Source organism: Castanea sativa, chromosome 1, assembly GCF_040712315.1.
Source record: "Castanea sativa cultivar Marrone di Chiusa Pesio chromosome 1, ASM4071231v1".
Lineage (NCBI taxonomy): Eukaryota > Viridiplantae > Streptophyta > Magnoliopsida > Fagales > Fagaceae > Castanea > Castanea sativa.
Genome location: NC_134013.1, coordinates 66,410,625 through 66,434,740, shown reverse-complemented (window position 1 = coordinate 66,434,740; position 24,116 = coordinate 66,410,625). Strand labels below are relative to the sequence as shown.

Genomic DNA, 24,116 nt, shown 5'->3' with positions numbered 1-24,116 from the left:
ATAGTATAACATATAGAATAGTTGTAGCAAAAATTGTAACTTTTTATAAGGTATTATAATTTCTCAAAAAGATACAGAAGATGATGAATTGAATTGGACAAACACGAGCTAAACTTTTTCCCTTTCTTTTTTTTTTTTCTTTTTTTGAGTACTGATAGCCTATTGGCTATTTGGGCCTAGGAATAAAAAAATAAACGAAGCAACCGAGCAGCTACATCAAATTTCGGCCCAAACAATAGCGTACCACCGCATTCAAAATCTAAAAACTAAACCTACGACGTCGTATAGGGATTGTTTCCAAAAACTCCGAATACGTGGCGGAATATGATTTGGCAACTGTAAACACTACCGACAACCTAATTGTATAGAATCGATCTCCAACTCCGAACATAACTTGGATTCGTAGGTCGAACACTCTCAAACTTTTAACATTGACGAAAACAAAAAAAAACATAATAGCAAAAACGGTCAAAGATTCATTCAAAAAACCGTTGGAATTGTAGCAACTTTCAGTTGTCACTGTAAGTTTTACACTAACTCTCTCTTTTTTGTAATTTAATTTCTTTTTAATTATCCTTTTTTTTTTTTTATTAATGGGAATTAATATAGCTCTGGTTTTGTTGAGTTTGAAATTTGAATCTTTTATTTTATAATTACAACCCAAGGTCTTTAATCTCCAAGATTCACTTGCTTAGTACATATCTTTTGTTCAATCTTTTTAATGATTAATAATCACGGTTAATTTTTTTCGTAGCGTAAAATTATATATAATTTAAGCCAAATAAGATCGTGTTGACTTATTTATTTATTTATTATTTTAGGAATGCAGTAGCAAAATCATCATGTCTGGATTGGAGGAACTAAGAAAAAAGCTTGCGCCATTGTTTGATGCTGAAAAGGGCTTCTCAGCCGGGTCAACTTTGGACCCTTGTGATTCTTACACTGTAAGTTTTTGCATTGGAAGAGAAAATTTGAGATAATTGTTAAAGATCGAATTTTAAAAGAAAACAAAAGGATCTTCTTTCTTTTTCTTTTTTTTAATTTGATTGTTAAGTTACACTAGATAATGGGTTTTGAACCCAAGAACACGGGAAGTTCCATTTGAGCTAGAGTTTTTTTTTTTTTTTTTAATGAATTTGTGGTTTTTGTGAAGCTATCGGATGGTGGGACTGTTAATTTGTTGAGTAGATCGTATGGAGTGTACAATATTAATGGGCTTGGGTTGCAAAAGTGCACGTCTTCGCCGGTGGATGAGACGGATGGTAGTGAAAAGACATACCAATGTGCTTCACATGAGATGAGGATATTTGGTGCAATCGGTAGTGGAGCAAGCAGTGTAGTTCAGAGAGCTATACATATTCCTAATCATAGAATTTTGGCCTTGAAGAAGATTAATATTTTTGAGAAGGTATTGCTTTTTTTTTTTTCTTTTGGGGATGAATTAAGAAAGTATTGCTTGCTAACTATGTCTTGTTGCTTTGTACTGATACAATGATGTGAGAGTTTGTTTGTCATGTATTAAGATAAAGAAATTGGTCAGTTGATTTACCTATTGAATCACAATCTGGGGCAGTCTAGACGTGTGTTTGTTAAACAATTTGCCGTTTGATGTGATGGTTTCTTCATTGCAAAAGGAAATTATAGTGAATTGTGGGCTAAAATTGATCATATTTGGCTCATTAGTCTGTTATTTGAATATTTCCATGAAGAAAGAGAGCATATTTTTCTTCTTCTTTTTTCTTTTTTTTTTTGGAACTATAAGGGATATTCTTAATTTGGTCTACTCTCTTCTGAAGTATCTAAAGTTGCTTTGCACTAGTTGCATCTTTGAGTTCTCATAATCTACATGTCCTATCTTGCACAAGAAGGCACACCAACTTTAGGTTGATTATCATTAAACTTGTCTACTTGCCTCTACTTTAGTGTATAGATATTATTCCTCTAATGATCTTAAATTGAGATAATCTGTTCTAAAATAACAAACTTCCAAAATCTTGATCCAGATACCCATGACTAAAATGGTGCATAACACAAGCAATGTAGGGTTAAAAGAAAAGTTCAGCGTAAAAAAGTAGTATGGGGTAAATTGTACTATTCTCTTATCACATGGTCTTACGTAAGTACTCCCTCGTGCTTACTAGGAGAAAAGGCAACAGCTTCTTACAGAGATACGAACATTATGTGAAGCGCCTTGTTATCAGGGTCTCGTAGAATTCCACGGGGCATTTTATGTTCCAGATTCTGGGCAAATAAGCATAGCTTTGGAGTACATGGATGGAGGGTCATTGGCAGATATCTTAAGATTGCAGAAAAGAATACCTGAACCTGTCCTCTCGTCTATGTTTCAAAAGCTCCTTCATGTAAGAATATCTTTAATTCCAGCTAGATTTTTCTCATATAAGCCTCCCATCTAATCAGAACATAAGCATTCTTGTTATTAACATTTTCTTTTTCATCCTGGAAGGGGTTAAGCTACTTGCATGGAGTTAGACATTTAGTACACAGAGACATAAAGCCAGCAAATTTGCTTGTGAATCTGAAGGGGGAGCCAAAAATAACAGATTTTGGTATAAGTGCTGGCTTAGAGAATTCAATGGCAATGGTTAGTGATACTTTCTACATCAATTATATAAGTGCTGGTTTTATTGTTCTATGCTTCTTGCTTGTTAATACATGTCAATTTGATACATGTTATCTACTTGCTAGTTACTTTTTTTTCATGATTTTCAAATTGTAGATTTGTTACTTATCTCTCAATGTAATATGTCAGTGTGCTACTTTTGTTGGAACTGTTACGTACATGTCACCTGAGAGAATTCGAAATGAGAGCTATTCTTATCCGGCTGATATTTGGAGCCTTGGTCTTGCTCTCTTTGAATGTGGTACAGGAGAATTCCCATATTCAGCTAATGAAGGACCTGTCAATCTTATGTTACAGGTGAGGATAATCATGATCGAAAGATAAGTGAAAGTGCTTAGAAATTGTTTCTGAATAGACAGTTTTTCGTAAAATTTCCATGCTCATTAGTTTAAAATGGTTCGATATAGTTATAGTTTAACTCCTTAGCAAGTGTGAAAATTAGAAAAAGGAAAAACAAATTTGTGTCTGCTTCACCAGAGTTTTTTTCAATATAACAAACATACTATTTCAGCAGTTGTAATACTTTCAGTGATCAAAGAATGAAGACATTGTCTGTATCATAAAAGGGGAGCACAATGTCGTCATTTTTTTTTTTTTTAATAGTGAAGACATTGTGCTTCCATCTATATTACAGACACATTTTGCATTCTTATGCATTTTTTTGCCTGTGTCGTTTCTTTGTTCAGCAACTGAAATTTCTTGGTCTGGCAGATCTTGGATGACCCATCGCCATCACCATCAAAACTCAATTTTTCAACAGAGTTCTGCTCATTTATCGATGCTTGCTTGCAGAAGGATGCAGATGCAAGGCCAACAGCAGAGCAGGTGAGTAAATGGCAGAAATTTGTGACATGGTACATGCCAATGTTAGTGAATCATAAATCGGTGGTTTTAATTGTTACTATTTTGTAATTTCAAAAGAAAGAAAATAAATCTAAGTTTTGGTAAATTTTATTTTAATTATTAACTTTATGAAAAAAAATTAACCTTTGTTGATTATTATCAAGAGATGGTTTTGATTCTCCCTTCACTTAGAACATGTATCTGCCATTGTAGATATAAAGTTTTTAGTTCTTATTATTGCCTTGGACTTCTCCTTGTTCAATTTCAATGCCACATCTTATCCTTGCCTAATGTTTTTGCAGACATGATTCTAAAAATCATTGTGCCACTTTTCATTATTTTTTAATGTTTTTTTAACATCTTGAGGTACTTGTTAAGTAAAGACATACTCAATTCAATTCTGATTTATGATTACTCTCCAACTGCAGTTACTTTCACACCCCTTTATTACAAAGTATGAGCACTCCAGAGTAGATTTAGCAGCATTTGTCCAAAGCGTTTTTGATCCAACACAAAGAATGAAGGACTTGGCAGATGTGAGTACAGAAAACTTTTAATCTCTATACTTTCCATCTAAATGTTCTAACAATAATTTATCCACATGGGAAAATTAGTAAATGATGGATTTGAGTGTGGTAAGTGTAACGGCGGGCTATTATGCTCGAGAACTTTCAGACGCTAGAACTTCTGTATGCAACTGCATTGAGTGCAAAGATGAAGAGGGCATCATTTTCCAACCTTAATCTTGCACCCAAAACATTAATTAAGTTTTTGTTTTCACTTAGTATCTTAAAACCTGCAGCGACTGGAGAAAATGTAGATGATACATGATAGCTGACAATTTGAAAAAAGTTTTCCTCTACCACATTTTCAAATTATTCTTCATCATTTACAATGACAGAAATATCAAGTGTTCCATTATTATCTAATTGACCTAAATTCTATTTGTGTAGATGACTAAGTTTTGAATCTATAGAATATTTTCATCTGGTTGCAGACCTTGATAAGAAGAAATGGCATGTTCAAAATCTTATTATGTTGAACAGCCTGAATTTTGGTTTACATTATAAAAGAGATGGCTCTAATTGAACATGGACCTATTGTATTTGAAGCACTTAGATGGAAGCTTCAATAATAAACAGAGCTAATCACTCATGCTTATGCTCCATGGATATTGATTCCATTTCATGTTTTCTGATCAGATGCTGACGATACATTATTACTTACTCTTTGATGGACCTGATGAACACTTGCAGCATATAAAGACCTTGTACAATGAAGGTTCAACTTTCAGGTACTGAACTATGCGAGAAGTTTTTTTTTTTTTTCCTTTGCTTTTGTTTAAGCAAAAGTTGCTGGTTCTGAAAAGGGAAGGTTTAAATAGTTCAAACATTGTCAGTCCATACAAACTTTTTTCTCAAAGAGGTCTGGGGTGAGGTGCTCCAACTCAGCAAATGTAGTATTGTTGAAAGTCAGTTTTAAACTTAAAATAAGAAACTGTATGTGTAGTATGTCTTGGCTTTTTCATGTCCACTAATACAAGCTTTATTCTTCTAGTTTCTCTGGCAAACACTCTGTTGGTCCAAATGATATCTTTACAGCTCTGTCAAGCATCCGGAGTACATTAGCAGGTGACTGGCCTCCTGAAAAACTTGTGCATGTTGTGGAAAAACTTCAGTGTCGTGCTCATGGTCAAGATGGAGTTGCCATTAGGGTATCAGGATCCTTCATTGTTGGGAATCAATTCCTTATTTGTGGAGATGGTGTACAAGTAGAGGGTTTACCAAATTTCAAAGATCTCTCCATTGATTTATCTAGTAAGAAAATGGGAACATTCCGTGAACAGTTCATAATGGAACCAAGCAGTCACATTGGGCGTTACTTCATTGCTAAACAGGAGCTGTATATTACCCAGTAGAGAATAAACTAACATCAAGGATCCTGTCCTCCCAGGTTAGTGGATTCATCAGTTGTGCACAAGTTTATATGACTTTCTGAATGTGCTTCTACAATTTTGCAGCCATTGCAGATTTTAAATTTATTTTGAGCGTGAATGTATTCCTCTTTTGTGAAAATTCTCCTTGTTAAGTACCATACAATTATTACAACCATTTTCAGCATGTTGTCAGCTTCCTCTTTATATTGCTAGCTACCAGTGAGAATGCGCTCTCCATGACCCCATCATGAAACTTGTGTGTGTACGGTATATAGTTATGGCAAAACTTATTTAGTTATACTTATTTTTTATTACTGCTTGCTGCTATCATCATGGCCCCTCAAACAGTGTTAGTCTATTAGATGCATCAAGTAAAACTTTCTAGTCACTAGGGTTGTCCTAAAGCAGATGATTAGGGGTTCAATTCTAGCTAAGTCCCTTTGTAAACTCAAATGCTTTATATTTGCCTTGCATTCTCTTTGTATGCATTTTTGTAGTCCTTTCTCTAAACTTACTTGGAAATTATATTTGTGGACAGATATTACAACCGTGACACTTACAAGATGAAGCTAACAAACTCTTCTCCAGTGTGTATAGTCCCACTTCGTAGGCACAAATTATTGTTATTACATATTAATTCATGTAGTGAAAATGTATTATATGGTTATAAAACTTATGTTTATTTGGGTTGGCATAGTGTCAAAGTGAAACCATGTTTACTGCCAAAACATTTATTAGTGTCAATCCGACCTATTGTGCTCCTTGTAAGTTCCTTGCAAATATGTATCTTAACAAATCTTTGATGCATCAGTAACACTGTAATGTAATATATCCAAAGTTCTTTAGTTTTCTTTTCATCTAAGCTAATTTGTAATGTGTCATTAACATTATTTACTTGCAATGATATGTTTCCAAAGCTTTTGTGGCAATTTAATCTTTATTACAATAGTTTCTTAATGCAAGCTCTTTAACTTCACGTTTTCTTGATTATGCTAAAGGGTATGAATAAATTAGTCTAGCTTTTAACCAAGCTCACTTACAACTAGGATTTTGATTGGATTGGATGTTGTCACAGTAACATATTTAGCCGGCAAAAACACAAATGCTTCACTTTCCATGCATTTTTTAGATTATAGAGTACGCATACTCTCCATAGCTGATAACATCTCTATATACATAGCAGCATTCAATCCCATATCCTTCAATTCATACTTTAATCAAAGGGGAAAGTGCAGAATGGACTCAAGACTTTAGATTAAAATCAAACCCCTATTTTTTTCAATTTGAAATAGTAAGTACCTAAAATTTGAGAATATCTATTGCAAATATTGGATGGAAAATACTTTATTTTAATAAAAACGTTCATTAAAAAGTAAAATTTATTGATCCTATCTTCTTCCTTTTTCCCCTTAATAAGCTAAACTGGTTTAGATTCCTCTGACACCTCACTGAGTTCAAATAAATGTCATAAACCAAGCCGATCATGAATAACTCAAGCTTGGTTTTTAATTTTTAATTTGTATTTTCTTATCTCATTCCCCTTCCCCTATATATATATATATGTGTGTGTGTGTGTTTCTCAAAAAAAAAAATGCACGATAAAATGAGAATATTATTTTCTTTTTTTCTTTTTTCTTAATTTTATAAATTTAAGTATTTAATAATGTAATTTTTACAATCTCAAGCTCAAAAGCTTGATATGAGCTTAAGTTTAAACTTGATATTAAGCTTGAGCTTGGCTTGACTAATTAATCAAACTAAGCCAAACTCAAGCTTTTTGACTTTCCAACAAGCGCAAGTTCAAACACTATTTTTAAGCTTGTCACGAGTTCAAACCAAACTTGAATTTTTTACTTTTCTTGACAAATTAAGCTTAAACATGCACTACACTATAAGGCTCGACTCATTTACAACTCTACCCACATAGTCCCAAAGTAAAGCCAAAATTGTAATCAATAATCTCAGACTAGGCTTTACAAAATTCATGTCCAATTAACTTCTTGTTTTGAGTTTAATTTTTATAGGTTTATGTTAGGAAGTCTTTGGTTACAATAGAAACGCATTTGAATTTTTCTCAACTGACGGGAAATAACGAGGAAAGGGGTTTCTTGGTGGTGGTATCGTTTGGAGGGCCAAATTTGTGTGATGGTTAGCTGCCCAACTAGGTAATTTTGGTGGAATTGTGGGCAACGGAGAGGAAAGGGTAAAGAAAAATATATCTTTTTTTACTAAACTTTACTATTAAATGTATATTTCATCCAATCCTATTAACAAAAAAATTAGTAATAAAATGATAAAGATATTTCTTAAAATTCAAGAACTAATTGTTTCAATTTTGAAGAACAATAAATGATTTTATTTTTACTCAAAATGCAAATTTTACATTACTCCCTTAATTAATTACCACATTGAGTTACTTTGAATTGAGACAAATGGTTACAAGCCCATTGAATAAACGGTGACATACCCTCAACCTCTCGCTATAGCTTTAGAACATATACACTAACATATAAGGATCTGGACTGGACCATCTGGTAGGCAGCAACAACAAAAAAAAAAATCTTGCAAATGTCATCTCTGCAAAGATATTTTAAACCAGAACAAGTTAAAGCCGTGCCTTATACACCATCCACAGCTTATTCAAGCAGCTAAAAAGCTATGGAGAAAATCCTAAATTTTTCTTTCAGGTTCTTAAACTTAATTCTCAACAAAACAAAGGGAAAGGGGGGGGGGGGGGTGTGTGGTCACAAAGTAAGATTCTGAGTGGCAAAATGAAGCCTTGAAGCTGGATGCTGCCGGCAGTTTGTTCAGAATTTCAGAATTTCAAAACTGGCAACCAGTCTATGCAGGCATCACTTTTCAACTCACTATTTTACAGCCTAAAAAAAATAAAAAATAAAAATTTACATGATGAGCAACAAAGATTTTAAACAACTGCTCCAAAAATGCTCTATATCTTTACAAGCACAGTGAACACGTTCCCAGTTTGACAAATATTTGTCCAATGCCAAATTGACATGAACTCCGAGGTAAATATTGATGAGATGTAATAGTCTAACAACCCTCCTGTATCCTGCTTTATAATATTTCCAATACAGCCCTGCAAAAATAAAAACAAACCTGATGAAAATTCACCTCCAAGTTTACAATACCATTTGTGTATATATGTGTACATGTGTTAAAAAGGATGAAAACTGGACTTACTCTACAATCTGGAAAAGAGTGATGCACCTGCTTCTCTATTCTCAAGCCCTTGATCCAGAGTAAAATGTGGGCTTCAGTATCATTTTGTATATAAAAATTAAACCAGAGGTATAAACCAATAAATTATGAAGCCACTAAAAAGTAATCTCGGATTGTTCTTTTTATGGAGGAAGGAGGGTTCAAAACAGAAGATGGGCTCTTCAATGTAGCTTCTGGGGTTTTCTCAAAGGCTTCATTTAAATCAGAACCTGAGAATAACTTCTTCTTCTGGCTCTCAGGAGTACTGATTGTGGGCATCGAGATTGTGTTGGATGAGCTACTTTGGACTAATACCTCATTGGAAGGAAATAAACTGTCAGGATCCTTTGTAAGACAACTTGATTCATTATTCATAAGCTTGTTACATTCTGCACTAGGGATTGCCATTACTCTCCTTCGAATGGAAGATGGGGATCTTGTGCTCGAGCAATAACTGCTCTGTGTGTTCCAAATTCGAACCTAACAAATAAACATGTGCACAGTGAGGCATAGGGAGTGTAGGTAAAATGCTGGAGACACATTCCAGCAAGCATGATAAGAAAATAATATATCACTAAATAGTAAATACTAGAAGAAAAAAAATTGCAATAGATTAACAATTGCATCGTTCTCTTGTATTTAATTTAAATATTCATCTTGCTCACCGTGAAATCATCTGAAGAAGTTGCCATCTTCCCAACCTCAAAAGAACACCTGCAAAAGAAATTTTAGAACTTAACTTTTTTGTCAGTGAAAACTCAACTCAGCAGCATTAAGTTTTAAAAGTTACCAATCTACTGCTGTAACTTCTCCATCATGGCTTTCCAATTTTAGGGGATCTTCTTGAGGCTTGTTCACCTGGTTTGAATGAGTCTGCCAATTAACTTAATTCCAATCAAAATCAAACAAAGAGCCCTTCATAGGTAAGAAATCTAACCTGCCAAAGATAGGCACATCCATCACTAGAACCACTGATTATGTGAGCTGCATCAGGGCTGATTGCTGACTGCAATTGCAAAAATCATATGGAAGATATGTAAATTTGTAGGCCATCAATTTCAAATGAACAGGGTTCTTGGGCTTAAAAAAAGCTGTTCTCACCTTTACAAAAAAAGATTCTATCCTGCATCCAGAGAATGATCTCAAAGGCCCCTTTTCAAGCTGAAGTACATTGTACAAGTATATTCTGAAAGAAACAAGAATATAAAATGTAAGACGTTCAGTATTCCCCAGTAAGGCTCTTATATTTACTTAGATCCTCCTGTTTGCAGCAAGGGTAAATTTTTTAGATTGGAATTGCAGTCTTTTATCTTATGGTTGCACATTGAACATTCTGCTCATGCTTACAACTTTATGTTTATGTTCTGTGAAACAGTAGCTAAATCAGTTAATGACAAAAATAGAGGCTAGCCAAAACAGAAGGAATACCTATTGTCCATGCATGAAGCTGAAAGAAACACTCCATTTAAATCTTGGGACAAGCTAGATATACCATGTAATCTTCTTTCCTGAAATGAGAACCAAGAATCAGAAAACATCAAGATAACATTATGTCAAATTATCCAATATCTGTAACAAAATTTCAATTTATGGAATAATTGGAGCCAGTTGGCCTGTGCACCAACGGGCACATCCACCCCCTTGGGTGGGGTATGTTCAGGGTTCAAATTCCCCAAAACCCTTTACCCAGCTGGAAAAAAAATATGGATTAATTGCAGAAGAACTGTTACTTATTTTGCTACATCTAGATTTCCAACCATTTTAACAATTCCTTGAACAAAAGTTAATTGCTTAAATCACAGACCCAGGAACTCAGCCTAAGTTACTAAGGTGGAGAGCAGAGCTGAATATATATATATATATATATATATATATATATATATACATATATATATATATTTATGACAATTGATTTATTGCTTGCTCCATGGAAATAGGCATTACAGGATAAATTTGCAGTACATTTAAAACTAACCTTTGCAGTTGACTGGGGGTGAGGACTTGTCTGTGTGACCACACTTTTCAGATTTCTGGTATCCCAGAACTTCAAAATGCTGATATGAACCAACCGCAGAAAAAAACCAACAAAAATAAAATTCTCAAAGCATTAGTGTGTTATAGATATAGTTTCTGAGCGGGGAATTGAACTTTTAATTTCATGTATGCATGCAAGTGCTACATACATACCTGTCCACTGCTCCCGCAGAAGCAATGGAAACCTCATCTTTGAGATAAAGGACCGATGTAATGCTCATAGAAGCTGCCTGAAGGAGTTAAAGAATCAAAAAAGAGTATGGAAGAAGTGAGTGAAGTGACCAAGGAGAAACAAAATCAGCAATAAACCTTGCTCCGCCTGATGCGTTTTGCTTGAGGGGAAAGATGTGCTCTTTTTACCATGGCAGTTGAACTGTGATATAATTGGAAAATAAGAAAAAATAAATAAGAGGCAAAATAGCATTGTCCTGAATGAAGAGTAAATTAAAAATAAAAAACTACTACTGTTTGGATTACAAACATAAAACTACTTGATTGGATCAAAGGAAGTGTGGAGCCATAACTTACCCTATACAAAGTTCCCTATTCCAACTTTTGGAACTAAAATTGCATCTCAGGTCCCAAAGAGCAAAGGACCCATCCCTTGAACCAGAGACAATAATATCTATCATAAAAAGTTATTAAAGTTAGAGGGCTTCATCATTCCAAAATATGTAGCAGCCAGTTGAAGTGAATATAAAATATTGATATACAAATGAACATAGAAGCCTACCTGGATTACTTGGATGAGAACACATAGACTTCACACTTCCAGTGTGCCCCGACAACACTCCAATACATTTCCTTTCCTGGACATCCCATACCTTCATCTACAGAAATTCCAAAGAACATAGTTGGCTAAGAAACTGAAAATAGTTATACTACAAGTGAAAACTTAAATTGGTTTGAAATAGTATACCACTATTTTCCCAAGGGAACCCAGCTCCATATTCTATTTTTTGTGATTTACAATATTTAAGCTTCAACTTGTTTATATTGATAAGTGTTATGTATCACATTTTCTCATGATGAGTTAAACTGAACCATATCACAAAGTGATTCTGAAAAGTTTTTGGTTTTAGACTTTCAAACCTAACTTCCAACTAAAATCTTGACATCCAGCCTATAGTTTAAAGCATAGAACATGAATAGCAGATCACAAAATGAGTGCCCACTAAATAACCATCACAAAGTGAATTTAGGTCAACTATTTCAATTCAAGTATGTTTTGTTGGTTCAATAGCCTAAGGTTCTGTGAGCCCATAACTAGCCTGACAATAAAATTTTGAGTAAAAACTATGACCATGGACAAAGTCAAGCAAAACATACACGTAGGCATGAATTGCAAATAAGCAAGCCTGTGCTTAAGTTCAAACAAATTCAAATGTCTATTCAACAATTTGAACATGCTAATGCATGCAACAAATCTAAATAAAGTTCAATACTTACAGTTTGATCACCAGAAGCTGTCAGAATTTGAGTGTCTTCCTGCAAAATCAGTCAAATTATAAAGAAATTAGCATTGCAAAACAACAAACAAATAATTTTTTTCTTTAATCAATCATGCTAAACTGTAAAATCAACACGTGCCATTCTAGTTTACTCCAAACTCATTTTTGCTTAACCTTCATTGGCATTTACTAAACAACCCAGAATTCCCATTTCCCATTTCTTACACATAATTGAAAATGTGTGGATTTTTAACAACCTGGATATATTTAGAAGAATGAATGGTGATAATAACCAATGCTCAATTTTAGCATATCAAGAAGAAATGAAATGTTCAATCAAAAATCTGCTCTAAGAGGGCTTAATTGTAAGTTAACAAAGATAATTTTTCCTTAAGCAAGAGAGACAAAATCACAAAGTAGTTTTGGAAGTACCTTAATCCAACATAAATCGAACACCGCATTATGGTGCGCAACCCAATCACAAACCCTAGCTTTGTCTGGAAAACAGTTATACAAGAAGAAGAAAAAAATCAATATTTTCAATAAATTAACAATAAAAACAATAATTAAAAATTAATTCCAACTACAAATTTGCCCATGTACATTTGTCAAGTGTTAAATTTTCATCCTAAAGTTTTAATTGTGTCAAATTTCATTCAACTCTATTGCTGTAGTTTCAGCTAATAGTAATAATCTGAGATTCACAGCAATGAAAAAACCTAGAATGAAAACCAGACCTGCATTTTCTTGATGGGATGAAGAAGATGATAACTTGCGGTGAGTATCGAACAAGCTCACGTACCCGTCCTCGTCGGAAACCGCAAGGATATGCGAGTTCTTACTGGTCTGCCAAAACAAAAAAGAGAGAGTTTTTGCATACAATTAGTCTGGATCTACGTATTGAAAAATACGATTAAGCTGTTTAACCAAAAAATTTGTGTACCTTGCAGAATGAGATAGCCAATGGCGGTGTCTCCTCGCCGCGATGCTCCACCGCCACCGCTCCGATCTCATTGATGCCCGATGCGACGTCGCTTATGTGAGCTCGTTTTCGAACTGAACCAAACCCGGAAAAAAATATATATTATTATGGATATGCAAAATGTGAGATGGTCATTACATGCATGTAGAGAGAGAGAGAGGACCTCTGAAACCGTTGAGCTCTCTGGATCTGAGGTCGTGAAAGAAGGAGTGTGAGTTTGAGGTCTGCATTTGCAATACTCTTTGTTGTTGTAGCTGCGTGAGTCTGTGCAGAGAGGTGAAGGGGGGGAGGTGAAGTGGGAAGCATTAGTGAGATGGTTTTTAGTTTTTATTTTTCTGGGGCGGAGTATTGGCGGGAGGAACGTCAGAGCGGGAACTTAAATTTCAAGCTTTCATTGCGCGGGTTTCTTTTCTTTTATTCCTCTTGTTAATTTTTTGTTTAATTGCAAAAAAAAAAATTACCCTTTTAAGGGTTTATTATATATTCTCAGTTTTGTATTATTGACCCTTGAGTTATCATTCATAAATGATATATGTAACCATTTCATCAATTAAGCGTAATTTGTTTTTTTTTTTTAGAATCAATTAAGCGTAATTGTATATTATAAATAATTCAATTATGATAAATCTTATTATAGAATTCACTTTTAAAAAAAAAAAATTTCGTCCCATTAAAGTACGTTTGATTGGAGATAAAAAAAGTAAAAAAAGTAGCGGATAGAAAATATAGAGGGTATGAAAAAGTGAGACAAAATAACAAATTTTAGTTTTTTCTCCTAATATTTTGGCTGGGAGGTGGGAAAAGTGAAAGGGGTAACAATTTCTTTTATCTAGTTGAAAATAAAATTAGATAATATAAAATGTTGTTTGTATAAATTTACTCAAAATATTGAGATAGGATTTTTTTAAAAAAAGGGGGAAAAACAGTTTAAGGAAGTGGGGGTAAAAAAGGTTGTCCAGTGACCTGGACCAACCGACCCGCCCGCCTAAACCTGCCCGAACCAAAGGTCCACGGGCAGCTCCGAAATCAATCAGCGGTCGGTCACGGGTTGGCAATAAAAATAACCGAATAATTCGGTTCGGATTCAGGTTTACAAAAATTTCACCCGAATAACCCAACCCAAACTAACCGAATTATTTATATAAACTTACGAAAAAAAAAAAAGATGATTTGACATGCCCAGACTGCGTATTTTGGTATCAGACTGGGAGAGGGGAAACGTGTATGAGTGTATAATCCCATTAGACATCAGTAAGCAGCAGTTACTTTTTCCACACAAATTCCCAATATACAAATCAACGGTTAATCTCAAATCAAAATTCAAAATCAACAATGTTGATGAGAGTGGAAGCTAAGCACTCAGTGATTTGACTGATTGTAGTGGCACAGTTACCTAATTTCAAATCAATGATTATAATACAAAATGAAGACCTAATCTAATGGTGAGAATTTCATATCAAATATCAGATATCTCACCATCTCTAACAAGTCTCTTCACTTCAGAGTTCAGATTGCGAAATTTGTGGGTCATGGCTTTACCTTCACGCTTCCTCCCCTCTTCACCCTTCCTCACCTCTTCACTTCTTCACTTTAAAGCTTTAAGCTTTGGTCAATCTCAAACTTTCAGAGTCTCAGTTCTGTATTTTGTTCTCTCAAACTTTCTCAAACCCTCACTTCTCTATTTGGTTGGATCTTCAACTCTTTCTAAATTGGTTCTCCACATCCAAACCCTAACCGCCTCCAATGTAGTCCACTCCTCTCTCCGCCTCTAGTGCCTAGCCGCCACCGCCGCTGCTGTCCAATCAATTCGCCCTCCACAACTGCTGCTGGTGTTGTCCTCACCCCGTAGGTAATTGTTCTTTGTTTCTCATCTTTCTTTTGTTGTTAGTCTCGTTGGTTAAATCAAATAAACCTAAAGATTTATAATATGAAACCCTAACTAAAAAAAAACCTTGAAGCCCTGACTATTTTACTTTTGTTCTCTGTTATTTTTTTTAATCAATTTTGATCCCATTTTAATTTTTTTACAAGATTGAAAGCTGACTCCAAGTAGCATTTTTTGCCTTCAAGCTCGAAACCCATACACTCACGGTTTTCTTTAAGGTATGGTTTTTGCTTTGCTTTGTGTTTAGTTAAATAATAATAATAATAATATGAAGTGATTGTGGTGATTGTTTCTTTTAACTAATTGTCTTTTCCTTCTTTGGATTGACTTGAATGGCATTCATCCTGCAATTGATTTAGCTACTCAAGTTCCCTTCATAAGCATCTTATTAGTGGTTTCATTTGATTTTTGAATTGAATCACTGCTTGATGCTTTGTTTTTACAAAGCATTGCAATTCAGGATGATGATGTTTATTGGTAAATGTGATTCATTGAGAGTAAAATTATGTTGTTATCAATTCTAATATGATGGAAGCCTTTAAAATGATTTAGGGAAAGCACAATGGAAATTCTAACTCTTTTAGGGTCCGCTTGTTTCGGCGATAAACAACTTTAGGAAATTATTCTCCACCAGCTTGTGTGTTTGTTACCTACAGAAAATTGGGTCAAACGGATTTCCTTTTCCCCATTGATTGTAAAATAGCCCCCCTTCACCCGTAAATCATTTTCCACTTTCATTTTACCTTCAAACCATTTTTAGAAAATTTCTCTCCTCACTCACTCTCATCACTCACGCCAAGCCCAAGAGCTATCGCCGGTGAAGCCCAAATCCAGTCCCCGATCCACGGCCCAGCCGGTCTGATCGCGCCGCTCAAACCCATCGCCGATCTGATTCGCGCCACCTCAACTCCTCCGTCGTGCTCAAACCCATCTCCAATGAACCCGGTCTGATCGTGCTCGCCTTTGCCTCCGCGTGATCTCGCCTCTAGATCGAACCCAATCGCCTCTCTCTCTCTTTCTCTTCGTTCTTCTCTGACCGGATTTGATGGATTATTTTGTTTGGGTTTTGTTTCTTTTGGGTTTCTGTATTGAGAAATGAAATTATATATATGTTTGGAAGCTGAGAATATGCGAGAAAATGTGAGCAACAAGTAGAAAATGTGTTTTCTATAGTATTTTCAAGAACACAACCAAACACTAAAAAATATTTTTCAAAGTATTTTTAAAAATGCTACCAAACACTAGAAATTATTTTCCTTTCCAGAAATTATTTTCACCTGAAATTATTTTACACCCAGAAAATATTTTACACTCAAACAAACACAGCCTTAATCTCTCTGGTTCTTAGTGAAAGGAAAAATAAATTAAGTAAAACCCTAGACCTTGAAATTCTCATTCCTTAATGCTCACATATCTTTTCTCTTATATACCTTTCGATTATGTGGCTGTTGACACTCTATTATAAAAACTTTTAAGGACTTCTCTTGAAATTTTATATTTGACAACTGAAATATAATATTGTCTAATCATCTTTAATATTGACTACTGATTTGTGTGTATAAGAATCTTTGTACCCTGCCTCTGTCCCCATAGTTGTTGGTCATGATAATCATATGGAGTGTGATACTGTGTTTCCTTTTTGGTTTGTGTGGTTATTATTTATTTGTTATTATTATTATTAAAGCTATGAATTATACTCGTTACTCTAGTTCGCTAATACGTATCTTTGATTTTTTTAGGTCATGGAAACCTCCACTAATGAACCATTTATCCAAACACCAACTGCTACACAAGATGATGTTATTCACACCCAAGTTGAAGCTTCTGCTGCTTCCCAAGCTGAAGTAGTTGCTGCTGCTGAGTTGCCCCTAGTCCCACTATGCCAAGTGAGTATGACAATTCTTGTTAGTGGTACTTGTAATGCTAGGAAAAAGTCAGTTGTTTGGGGCCATTTTGAAAAAATAAAGATAGGGGAGGGTGATACTAGTAAAACTAAGGCTATTTGTAATTATTGTCAAAAATCGTATAATGCTGATGGTAAAAGTTGTTGTACTAGTAATTTGTTAGCTCGTGTGCCAATATGTCCCAAGAACCCTAATAGAGAAGATCTAGTTAAAAGGCAAAAAACATTAGCTTTTGAACCCAAAAAGGATGGAGAAGATGGGTTCCAGCTTGTATCAACAACCTTTTCTATTAAGGCTTCTAGAAAGGCATTGACCAAAATGATTGTAATTGATGAGTTGCCCATTAGCTTTGTTGAGGGGTATGGGTTTAAGAAATATGTAACTACCTTACAACCTAAGTTTCGATTAAAGGATATGCCATCTCGTCAAACTATGGGTAGAGATGTGATTGACATTTATAATAGTGAGAGAAAGAAGCTAAGGAAATCCTTGAAGGGTTGTAGTATGTGTCTCACTACGGACACGTGGACTTCTATTCAAAATTTAAATTTGTGTCTCATATGTCACTTTATTGATGATGCTTGGAAAATGCATAAGAGAATTTTAAATTTTTGTCAAGCTGAATACCACAAGAGGGAGACTATAGGTAGAAAAATTGAGATGTCTTTGCATGAGTAGGGTATTGACGGGATAGTCACTTTGATAGTGGATAATGTTAGCTCAAATTTAACAACAATTAAATTTTTGTAAAGGGTGACCAAAGATTGGAATGAGACAGTTTTAGGAAATGAGTTAATGCACACAAGGTGTTGTGCTTATATCTTAAATCTGATTATGGGGGAGAGTTTAAAAGAGATTGATGCATTTGTCGCTAAAGTGCGTGAAGCTGTGAGGTATGTGAAGTCCTCACCTAATAGAAATCAAACTTTTAGGAGTTTTATGGAGAGGTTAGGTATAGAGTCTAAGAGTCTTCTTTGTCTAGATGTACCTACTAGGTGGAACTTGACCTATCTCATGTTATAAACTGCTGAAAATTTTGAGAAAGTGTTCCTTCGAATGGATTTTGAAAATGATGGTTATTCGTCGTACTTTAGGACCAAGGAAGATAGTGGTGGTTTGAGATCTCCTTGTATGAGTGATTTCCACAATTGTAGGGCATTTGTGACTTTCTTAAGGCTTTTTTATAATGCAACGAAGAAGTTCTCCGGTTCTCTGTACGTTACTTCAAATGCCTTTTATAATGAGATCTTTGTTATTCAGGAGAGTATTTATAATTTAGTTAAATCCCAAAACACTCTCTTGAAAAACACAGTCACAAACATGCAAAATAAATTTGAGAAGTATTGGGGGAAGGGAAGAAAATTAATCCTCTTTTGTATGTGGCTTTGGTTCTTGATCCACGAAAAAAATTAAGGTTTTTGAAGTTTTCTTTTTTTGAAATTTATGGGAATGCAGCGGCGGAAGTGATGGTTGATAAGGTGAAAGATCTTTTGTATAAGTCGTATAATTTTTACTCTTCTATTTATTCACCAAATGTGCAAAAACAAAGTGGGAGTGAGAGTACAAAATTGAAAAGTGATGCTAGTGATCCATATGTCATGGTTCACTCGCGATATGAACATTTCTTGCAAGTTGAGCAATCTGTAAGTTGTAGTAATGAGCTTGAAAAGTATTTGGCTGAAAATTGTGATGGTAGAAAGGTTGTGAATTTTGAGATATTGAAGTGGTGGAGGGACAATTATAATAAGTACCAAGTGTTGTCTAAAGTTGCTAAGGACGTGCTAGCTGTACTAGTTTCCACTGTTGCATTTGAGTCAGCATTTAGCATTGGAGGTCGCATTGTTTATCCATTTCAAAGTTCACTATCTCCTCTCATGGTTCAAAACCTTGTATGTTCACAAGATTTGCTTCAAGCCACAGTTCCAATTTCTCATCGCCTGTCAAGGGATGATGTAGAGGCATTAGAGGAGGAGTTACTTGACTTAGGTAATATGTTTAAATTCTGAAACTTATTGTCTATTAATTTTATTGAATGTCTCTTGTATCCAAGCATAATTTAATCTATTGTGTTTATTTCCTATTGTTTTCTAGTTTTAAATTAACAACCAACAACAATTACCAACTCAAGCAAGGGTTCCACTTCAGGCAAACGACCCTTAATCAGCAATGATGATTAATCACTGACTTCGTATGATTCTGCCTTTAGCCCCTTACTATTATAAATTTGGCTTCCTTACTAGTTGGTCTTGTATTTGGTACTAATGTATTGTTTGTTGATTATTTTTTTGTCTATTGTAGGAGGATGGTCATTTATTTTGTAAAGAAGGCTGCTTTGTGGGAATATTTTGGAAGCTTTTTTTTGGATATATTGCTTTTCTAAATACTCAACTGTCCATGCTTATAGAAAATAAATCTTAGTTCATGGGTTTTATTTTCTATTAGTTATAAACTTATAAACTATAGAGTAGTTATTCAATACTTTAGAAAAGTTATTTTTTGGAAATACCTATGGTATTTGATTATTGTAACTAATTATATTGCTTGGAACGTTGTATAGCTAGCAAGCTTTCTACCTGATGCTTGCAATAACTGCCTCTATGATACTAAGTATATATATCCATTAATTGGAATATTGTAGTATAGTATTATCTGTTGTGATTTATATGTTGCTGGAAGCCTGTAAATATTATTTGTTGTGGTTGGCAGGTTTAATAAGTGTTAAGCTTACTACCTAGGTGCTTATTGTGTTGTTTAACATATCACATATGGTAAAATTAGGGTTTTTGTAGGTTGGATTGTGCTATCTTTAGTCTATTTTGTTGTGTTTATTTTTTGTATTTAATGTGAGAACGATTATGTATTTGGATTGATATGTACTGCACTGCTTAGGTGCTTCTATTGATTCAGAGATCACAGGTGATAAAAAAAAAAGGCTTTTTGGTTTGTTGATCACAGGTGATAAAAAAGAATAGGCTTTTTTCTACTGTTGTGTTGTGTTGTGTTATTTTATCCACAGTCCAGGTTTAAATTTGTGAGAAACGGTAAGATTATATTGGGTTTGATATGTCCTAAAGGCCTAACAGGTCTAGTGTAATTCATAATATAAGCTAAGCTTGAGGCCCTATTTAAAAAAAAAAGAGGTCCAATTTGAAAAATATAGGGAATTCAAAAAATATGCAGAATTCAAAAAATATGAAATCAATAGGGTTTATTAAACTACCAAACTGAGTATTTTGGGCCAAAAAGGCCCCAAAAAAATGAAATTATGATAATTTTAACTATATCAAAAATTCCGGCCCAATCTGAGGCCTAGACTCGACAACTCCGACTCGGTCAACCGATTACCTAAATATTCAGTCGAATACAGGTTTGAAATCTAGCAACCCGATCCAACCAGGTCGAGTTCGGTATGGGCCCTAAACTGACCCGGCCCGACCTGTGGACAGGCTTAGGGTAGATTGTTAATTTCAATTAGGCTACGTTTGGCAATATGTAAAATATTTTTCGAGTGTAAAATATTTTCAATTTATTGTGTTTTGTGAAAAATTCGCCAAATTTTATTTTCTATATTTGATTTTGCATGTAAAAACATATTTTTATAAGCCTAGCTACCACAGTCACCATCGACCATTATAAATCCAACAACCGTCAACCACCACATAATCAATTAACCAAAAAAAATCATAATCAACAAACCCACCATTGATCCACCATTGAAACCCACAACAAACCAATCATACAACCTAAAAAAACCCACCCCAAGCATCGTTGAAACCCATAACAAATTCATCACATAACCTGAAAAAACCCATCTTAGCCACCAATCCACCACCCCCTAAGAACAAATATTATTTGCAAAAAAAAAACACTCACAAAATAAATCCAAAGAGGGTAGCGAGATTGTTGAGGTGGTGACGGCATGGGTGGGCGATGGGTTGTAGATCGATGACATGCAGTTCAAGGTTTGCCTTTTATGGGTCGTAGGGAAAGAGAGAGAAAGAGAGGATGAGAAGAGGAAGAGATGGAAGGAAGAAGAGGGGAGGAAGCGGTGAATCGACGAGTGGAAGTAGTGGCAGAGGTGGATCGGCAAGAGTAGGTAGTGACGGGTTAATAAGTGGAGGTAGTAGCAGAGGTGGATTGCCAGTGGCACTAGCTGGGTCTCTCTCTTTCTCTCTCTCTCGTTCCTTCGGTTTGGTGTGTGTTAGTGAGGGGAGTGGAAATTAATTTGAGGTAAAATCGTTATGTAAACCAATTTCCAGGTCTAAACGGTTTAATTTACGGTAAACTAAAATGGATTTTCAGTTTGACCATATTTTCATGTGCACCCAAACACATTAAATGGTGTAAAATATTATCCTAAATTCCATTTAACCCGAAACAAACACAACCTTAATCCCCTTTGTTCTCCCTATTTTCTCTTCATTTTGGGGAGATTGAATTTTTATGGATCTAAGGAAAAAACTACTAAACCCCGCCATTTTTACTTTTCAACCAAACACCTATAATCCATCTTTCTCTCTCCAATTTTCACCCCAACCAAATGGACTCTTATATCCCATTTATGTTTTTCTCACTCATTAATAGACCCACATTAATAATGAACTAGTTTAGAATCTCATGCATATGCACAGATACAATAATTAAAAATAATAATAAAAATACACGCACACATTATACAAATAAGTTTCTACTTAATATATAACATTTGCTCATAGTATTATATAAAAATTTGATAAATTTGAATTATTTTTGGCTAGACAAACAAATGACATTGGAAAACATAATCTTTTAATTTTTAAACTCTTTATTCTTCTAACTTTAGATATATGATTGGTTTTTTATAATTCATTTATATTGAACTCATCGTATTTATACTATTTTGTGAAATCATATTTTTTTTCTCAACTTTGGTTTTATATATATATATATATATATATAGAGAGAGAGAGAGAGAGAGAGAGAGAGAGAGAGAGAGAGAGAGAGAGGATATATCTATATATGTATCTTCTATATGTAAATTTCATCGTGTATCATAAGATATACAAACAATTAATACATATATAAAGGATATATTTATTATAAATTTTAAATATAGTATTCATTCAACTAATAACTAATTTATTCATCATTTATGCAATAATATTTAACAAGCTAACTAAATAAATCAAATTAGAATGTGTTTATAATATATACATTCAAATTGATAATATATTACAAATGACCCGAAACAATAATTTATTTTCATCATATTGCCTAATCAACTCCATCTAAGTCAATGTTATCATCATGTTTATCATTATGCAAATTTATTTATTCATTTATATCTTCTACATTATAATCAACATTTACTGTCTCTTTTTATTATTTTATTTTAATAAACAAAAAAATATCTTCTTAGCATTCTAGTTTATTAGACTTATAACAATAATGACAAAAATAAAAAATATTTATATTGCCAGCTTATCATGGTTTAGATAATGAAACTTGTAAATATAAAAGTGAAGTGTAAGTACGTGGTCCAAATTTTGTAAGAAAAATAGAGGGGAAAATAAATATTACAGACATGTTATTTTATTAAGTTAAATCAAGTAAACTAATAATTTTGTATTAAAAACAAGTCTAATAACTTGTTAGATTCGAATAAAAGTACAAATTTTAACAAAAAAACCAATTTTAAAGTATTTGTCTATATATCATATGATACGATACGACACATTGTATCGTACGATTAATGATCACTTACAATACGGCTATATGATATGAAACATTTTACACATAGTATGATACATATCGTGTATTGTACGATACTGATAGCTATATGTGTGTATATATATCATAACAACATTATACGAACCACATTTACAACTTAATTTTTATGTCATTTAGAATGTATACTTACGTAAAATATAATTTTACCCCGATTGCTAAAAAAAGTGAACAAATATGAAAAATAAAGGGTTGCAAAATGGGATATCTACTACGCATGTCGAGGTCATGTAATGAGTTTTGAAAAATAAAGGAGTTGTTCTAAAGTATATTAAATTAATTAAGGATATGTATGATACAATAGTTATAACTAATGCAAGAACAAACTAAGGCAACACCAGTGAATTTATTTTCACTATAGGTTTGCATGAAATAACAACATTGAGTCTATGCCTATGTGCACTAATGATGGACGAATTCACTTAATCAATTAAAGATAAAATAATTATGGATGAGCTCAAGAGAAAATATATGCCTATGTGCACTAATAATGGATGAGCTCAGTATGATGGAACAATGTTAGTGTATGCCTTCTGCATATAGTAGTAGTTTTAGTCCATGAAATTAAAACATGTAATTAATGTGAAGTAAGAAATTCGATGACATGCTTTAGAATTTAAATGCTTTATAGTAAGTAGGATTAAAACATAAATGTTGCTATTATTATGATTCTTAATATTTTGATCACAATAACTAAATGATTTATCATTATTATTATTATATATTTGTGGTTTGCAATTTATGATTATTATATAATTTCAAATTCTCATGTAATACAGCAAGGATCTTATAATTTTCATGAATATTTAAAAATAAATAACTTATAATTCAATAATATATTTTATTTATAAAAATCTATAGATAGGTTTTTATCACAATTTATTTGAATTTTTGTTTTTTTTTTTTACAATCGACACTTATTGATGTGACAAATTTTTAATGGTAAGCAAATAGAGAGTACTATGTTTACAATATTTTCACAACAAATCATAGGTAGTTAATTATTATTGGCTTAAATTTGAACATACCATTGAAATTATTTTTTTACCCCAACAATAATAACCCGTAATAACTTGTTATTTAAAATTTGATGAAAGAATATTATGAAAATCTCATCAAAAAAAAAAAAAAAGAATATTATGAAAATATTACGAATATAAAAATTTTCAAACAAATAAATAATGTCAATAACGAGTCTACTACAAGTTTGCCATGTAAGCAAATGTAAAAATTTGTCCTTAAAATTTTGTGTACATTGCTCTTATATAAAGCAACAAAGGAACGTGAATTGAACTTTGACTATCTCATCACTTGCTTTGCGACGCTAACTGCAGTATGTAATTTTGGTGTTGCCATGTGAGTATATTTTCTTATCTCATATCTCTTCTCCGTGTATATATATATATATATATATATTTTGTGTGTTTAAAAAAAAAAAAAAAAACTTTGACT

The 24,116-nt window shown here is 33.5% G+C and overlaps 2 protein-coding genes and 1 pseudogene across 3 annotated transcripts; 2 read left to right on the top strand and 1 right to left on the bottom strand.

Moving 5' to 3' along the window:
* Positions 1–374: 374 nt before the first annotated feature.
* LOC142631153 (mitogen-activated protein kinase kinase 3) lies at positions 375–6,287 on the top strand. 2 transcript variants are annotated; one of them, XM_075805257.1, is made up of 11 exons: positions 375–521; positions 830–944; positions 1,154–1,408; positions 2,142–2,360; positions 2,465–2,602; positions 2,771–2,938; positions 3,353–3,466; positions 3,913–4,020; positions 4,687–4,778; positions 5,042–5,437; positions 5,959–6,287. In XM_075805257.1, exons 2-10 carry the CDS (start codon positions 843–845, stop codon positions 5,400–5,402), a joined length of 1,557 nt encoding a protein of 518 aa, XP_075661372.1. In that variant the 5' UTR covers positions 375–521; positions 830–842; the 3' UTR covers positions 5,403–5,437; positions 5,959–6,287. The 2 variants fall into 2 exon arrangements, with proteins under 2 accessions (XP_075661372.1, XP_075661365.1); XM_075805250.1 differs by having other exon boundaries at positions 381–521; positions 822–944.
* A 1,544-nt stretch (positions 6,288–7,831) lies between these two features.
* On the bottom strand, positions 7,832–13,393 carry LOC142622184 (uncharacterized). Its single transcript, XM_075795616.1, has 17 exons — positions 13,273–13,393; positions 13,071–13,183; positions 12,865–12,973; positions 12,560–12,624; positions 12,126–12,164; positions 11,410–11,506; positions 11,205–11,301; positions 10,986–11,049; positions 10,830–10,906; positions 10,618–10,696; positions 10,071–10,150; positions 9,744–9,828; positions 9,580–9,648; positions 9,433–9,500; positions 9,308–9,356; positions 8,625–9,122; positions 7,832–8,520 (listed from the first exon to the last, which is right to left on the bottom strand). Exons 1-16 carry the CDS (start codon positions 13,337–13,339, stop codon positions 8,748–8,750), a joined length of 1,533 nt encoding a protein of 510 aa, XP_075651731.1. The 5' UTR covers positions 13,340–13,393; the 3' UTR covers positions 7,832–8,520; positions 8,625–8,747.
* A 3,343-nt stretch (positions 13,394–16,736) lies between these two features.
* On the top strand, positions 16,737–19,075 carry LOC142611117 (zinc finger BED domain-containing protein RICESLEEPER 1-like; annotated as a pseudogene).
* The last annotated feature ends 5,041 nt before the right edge of the window (positions 19,076–24,116 follow it).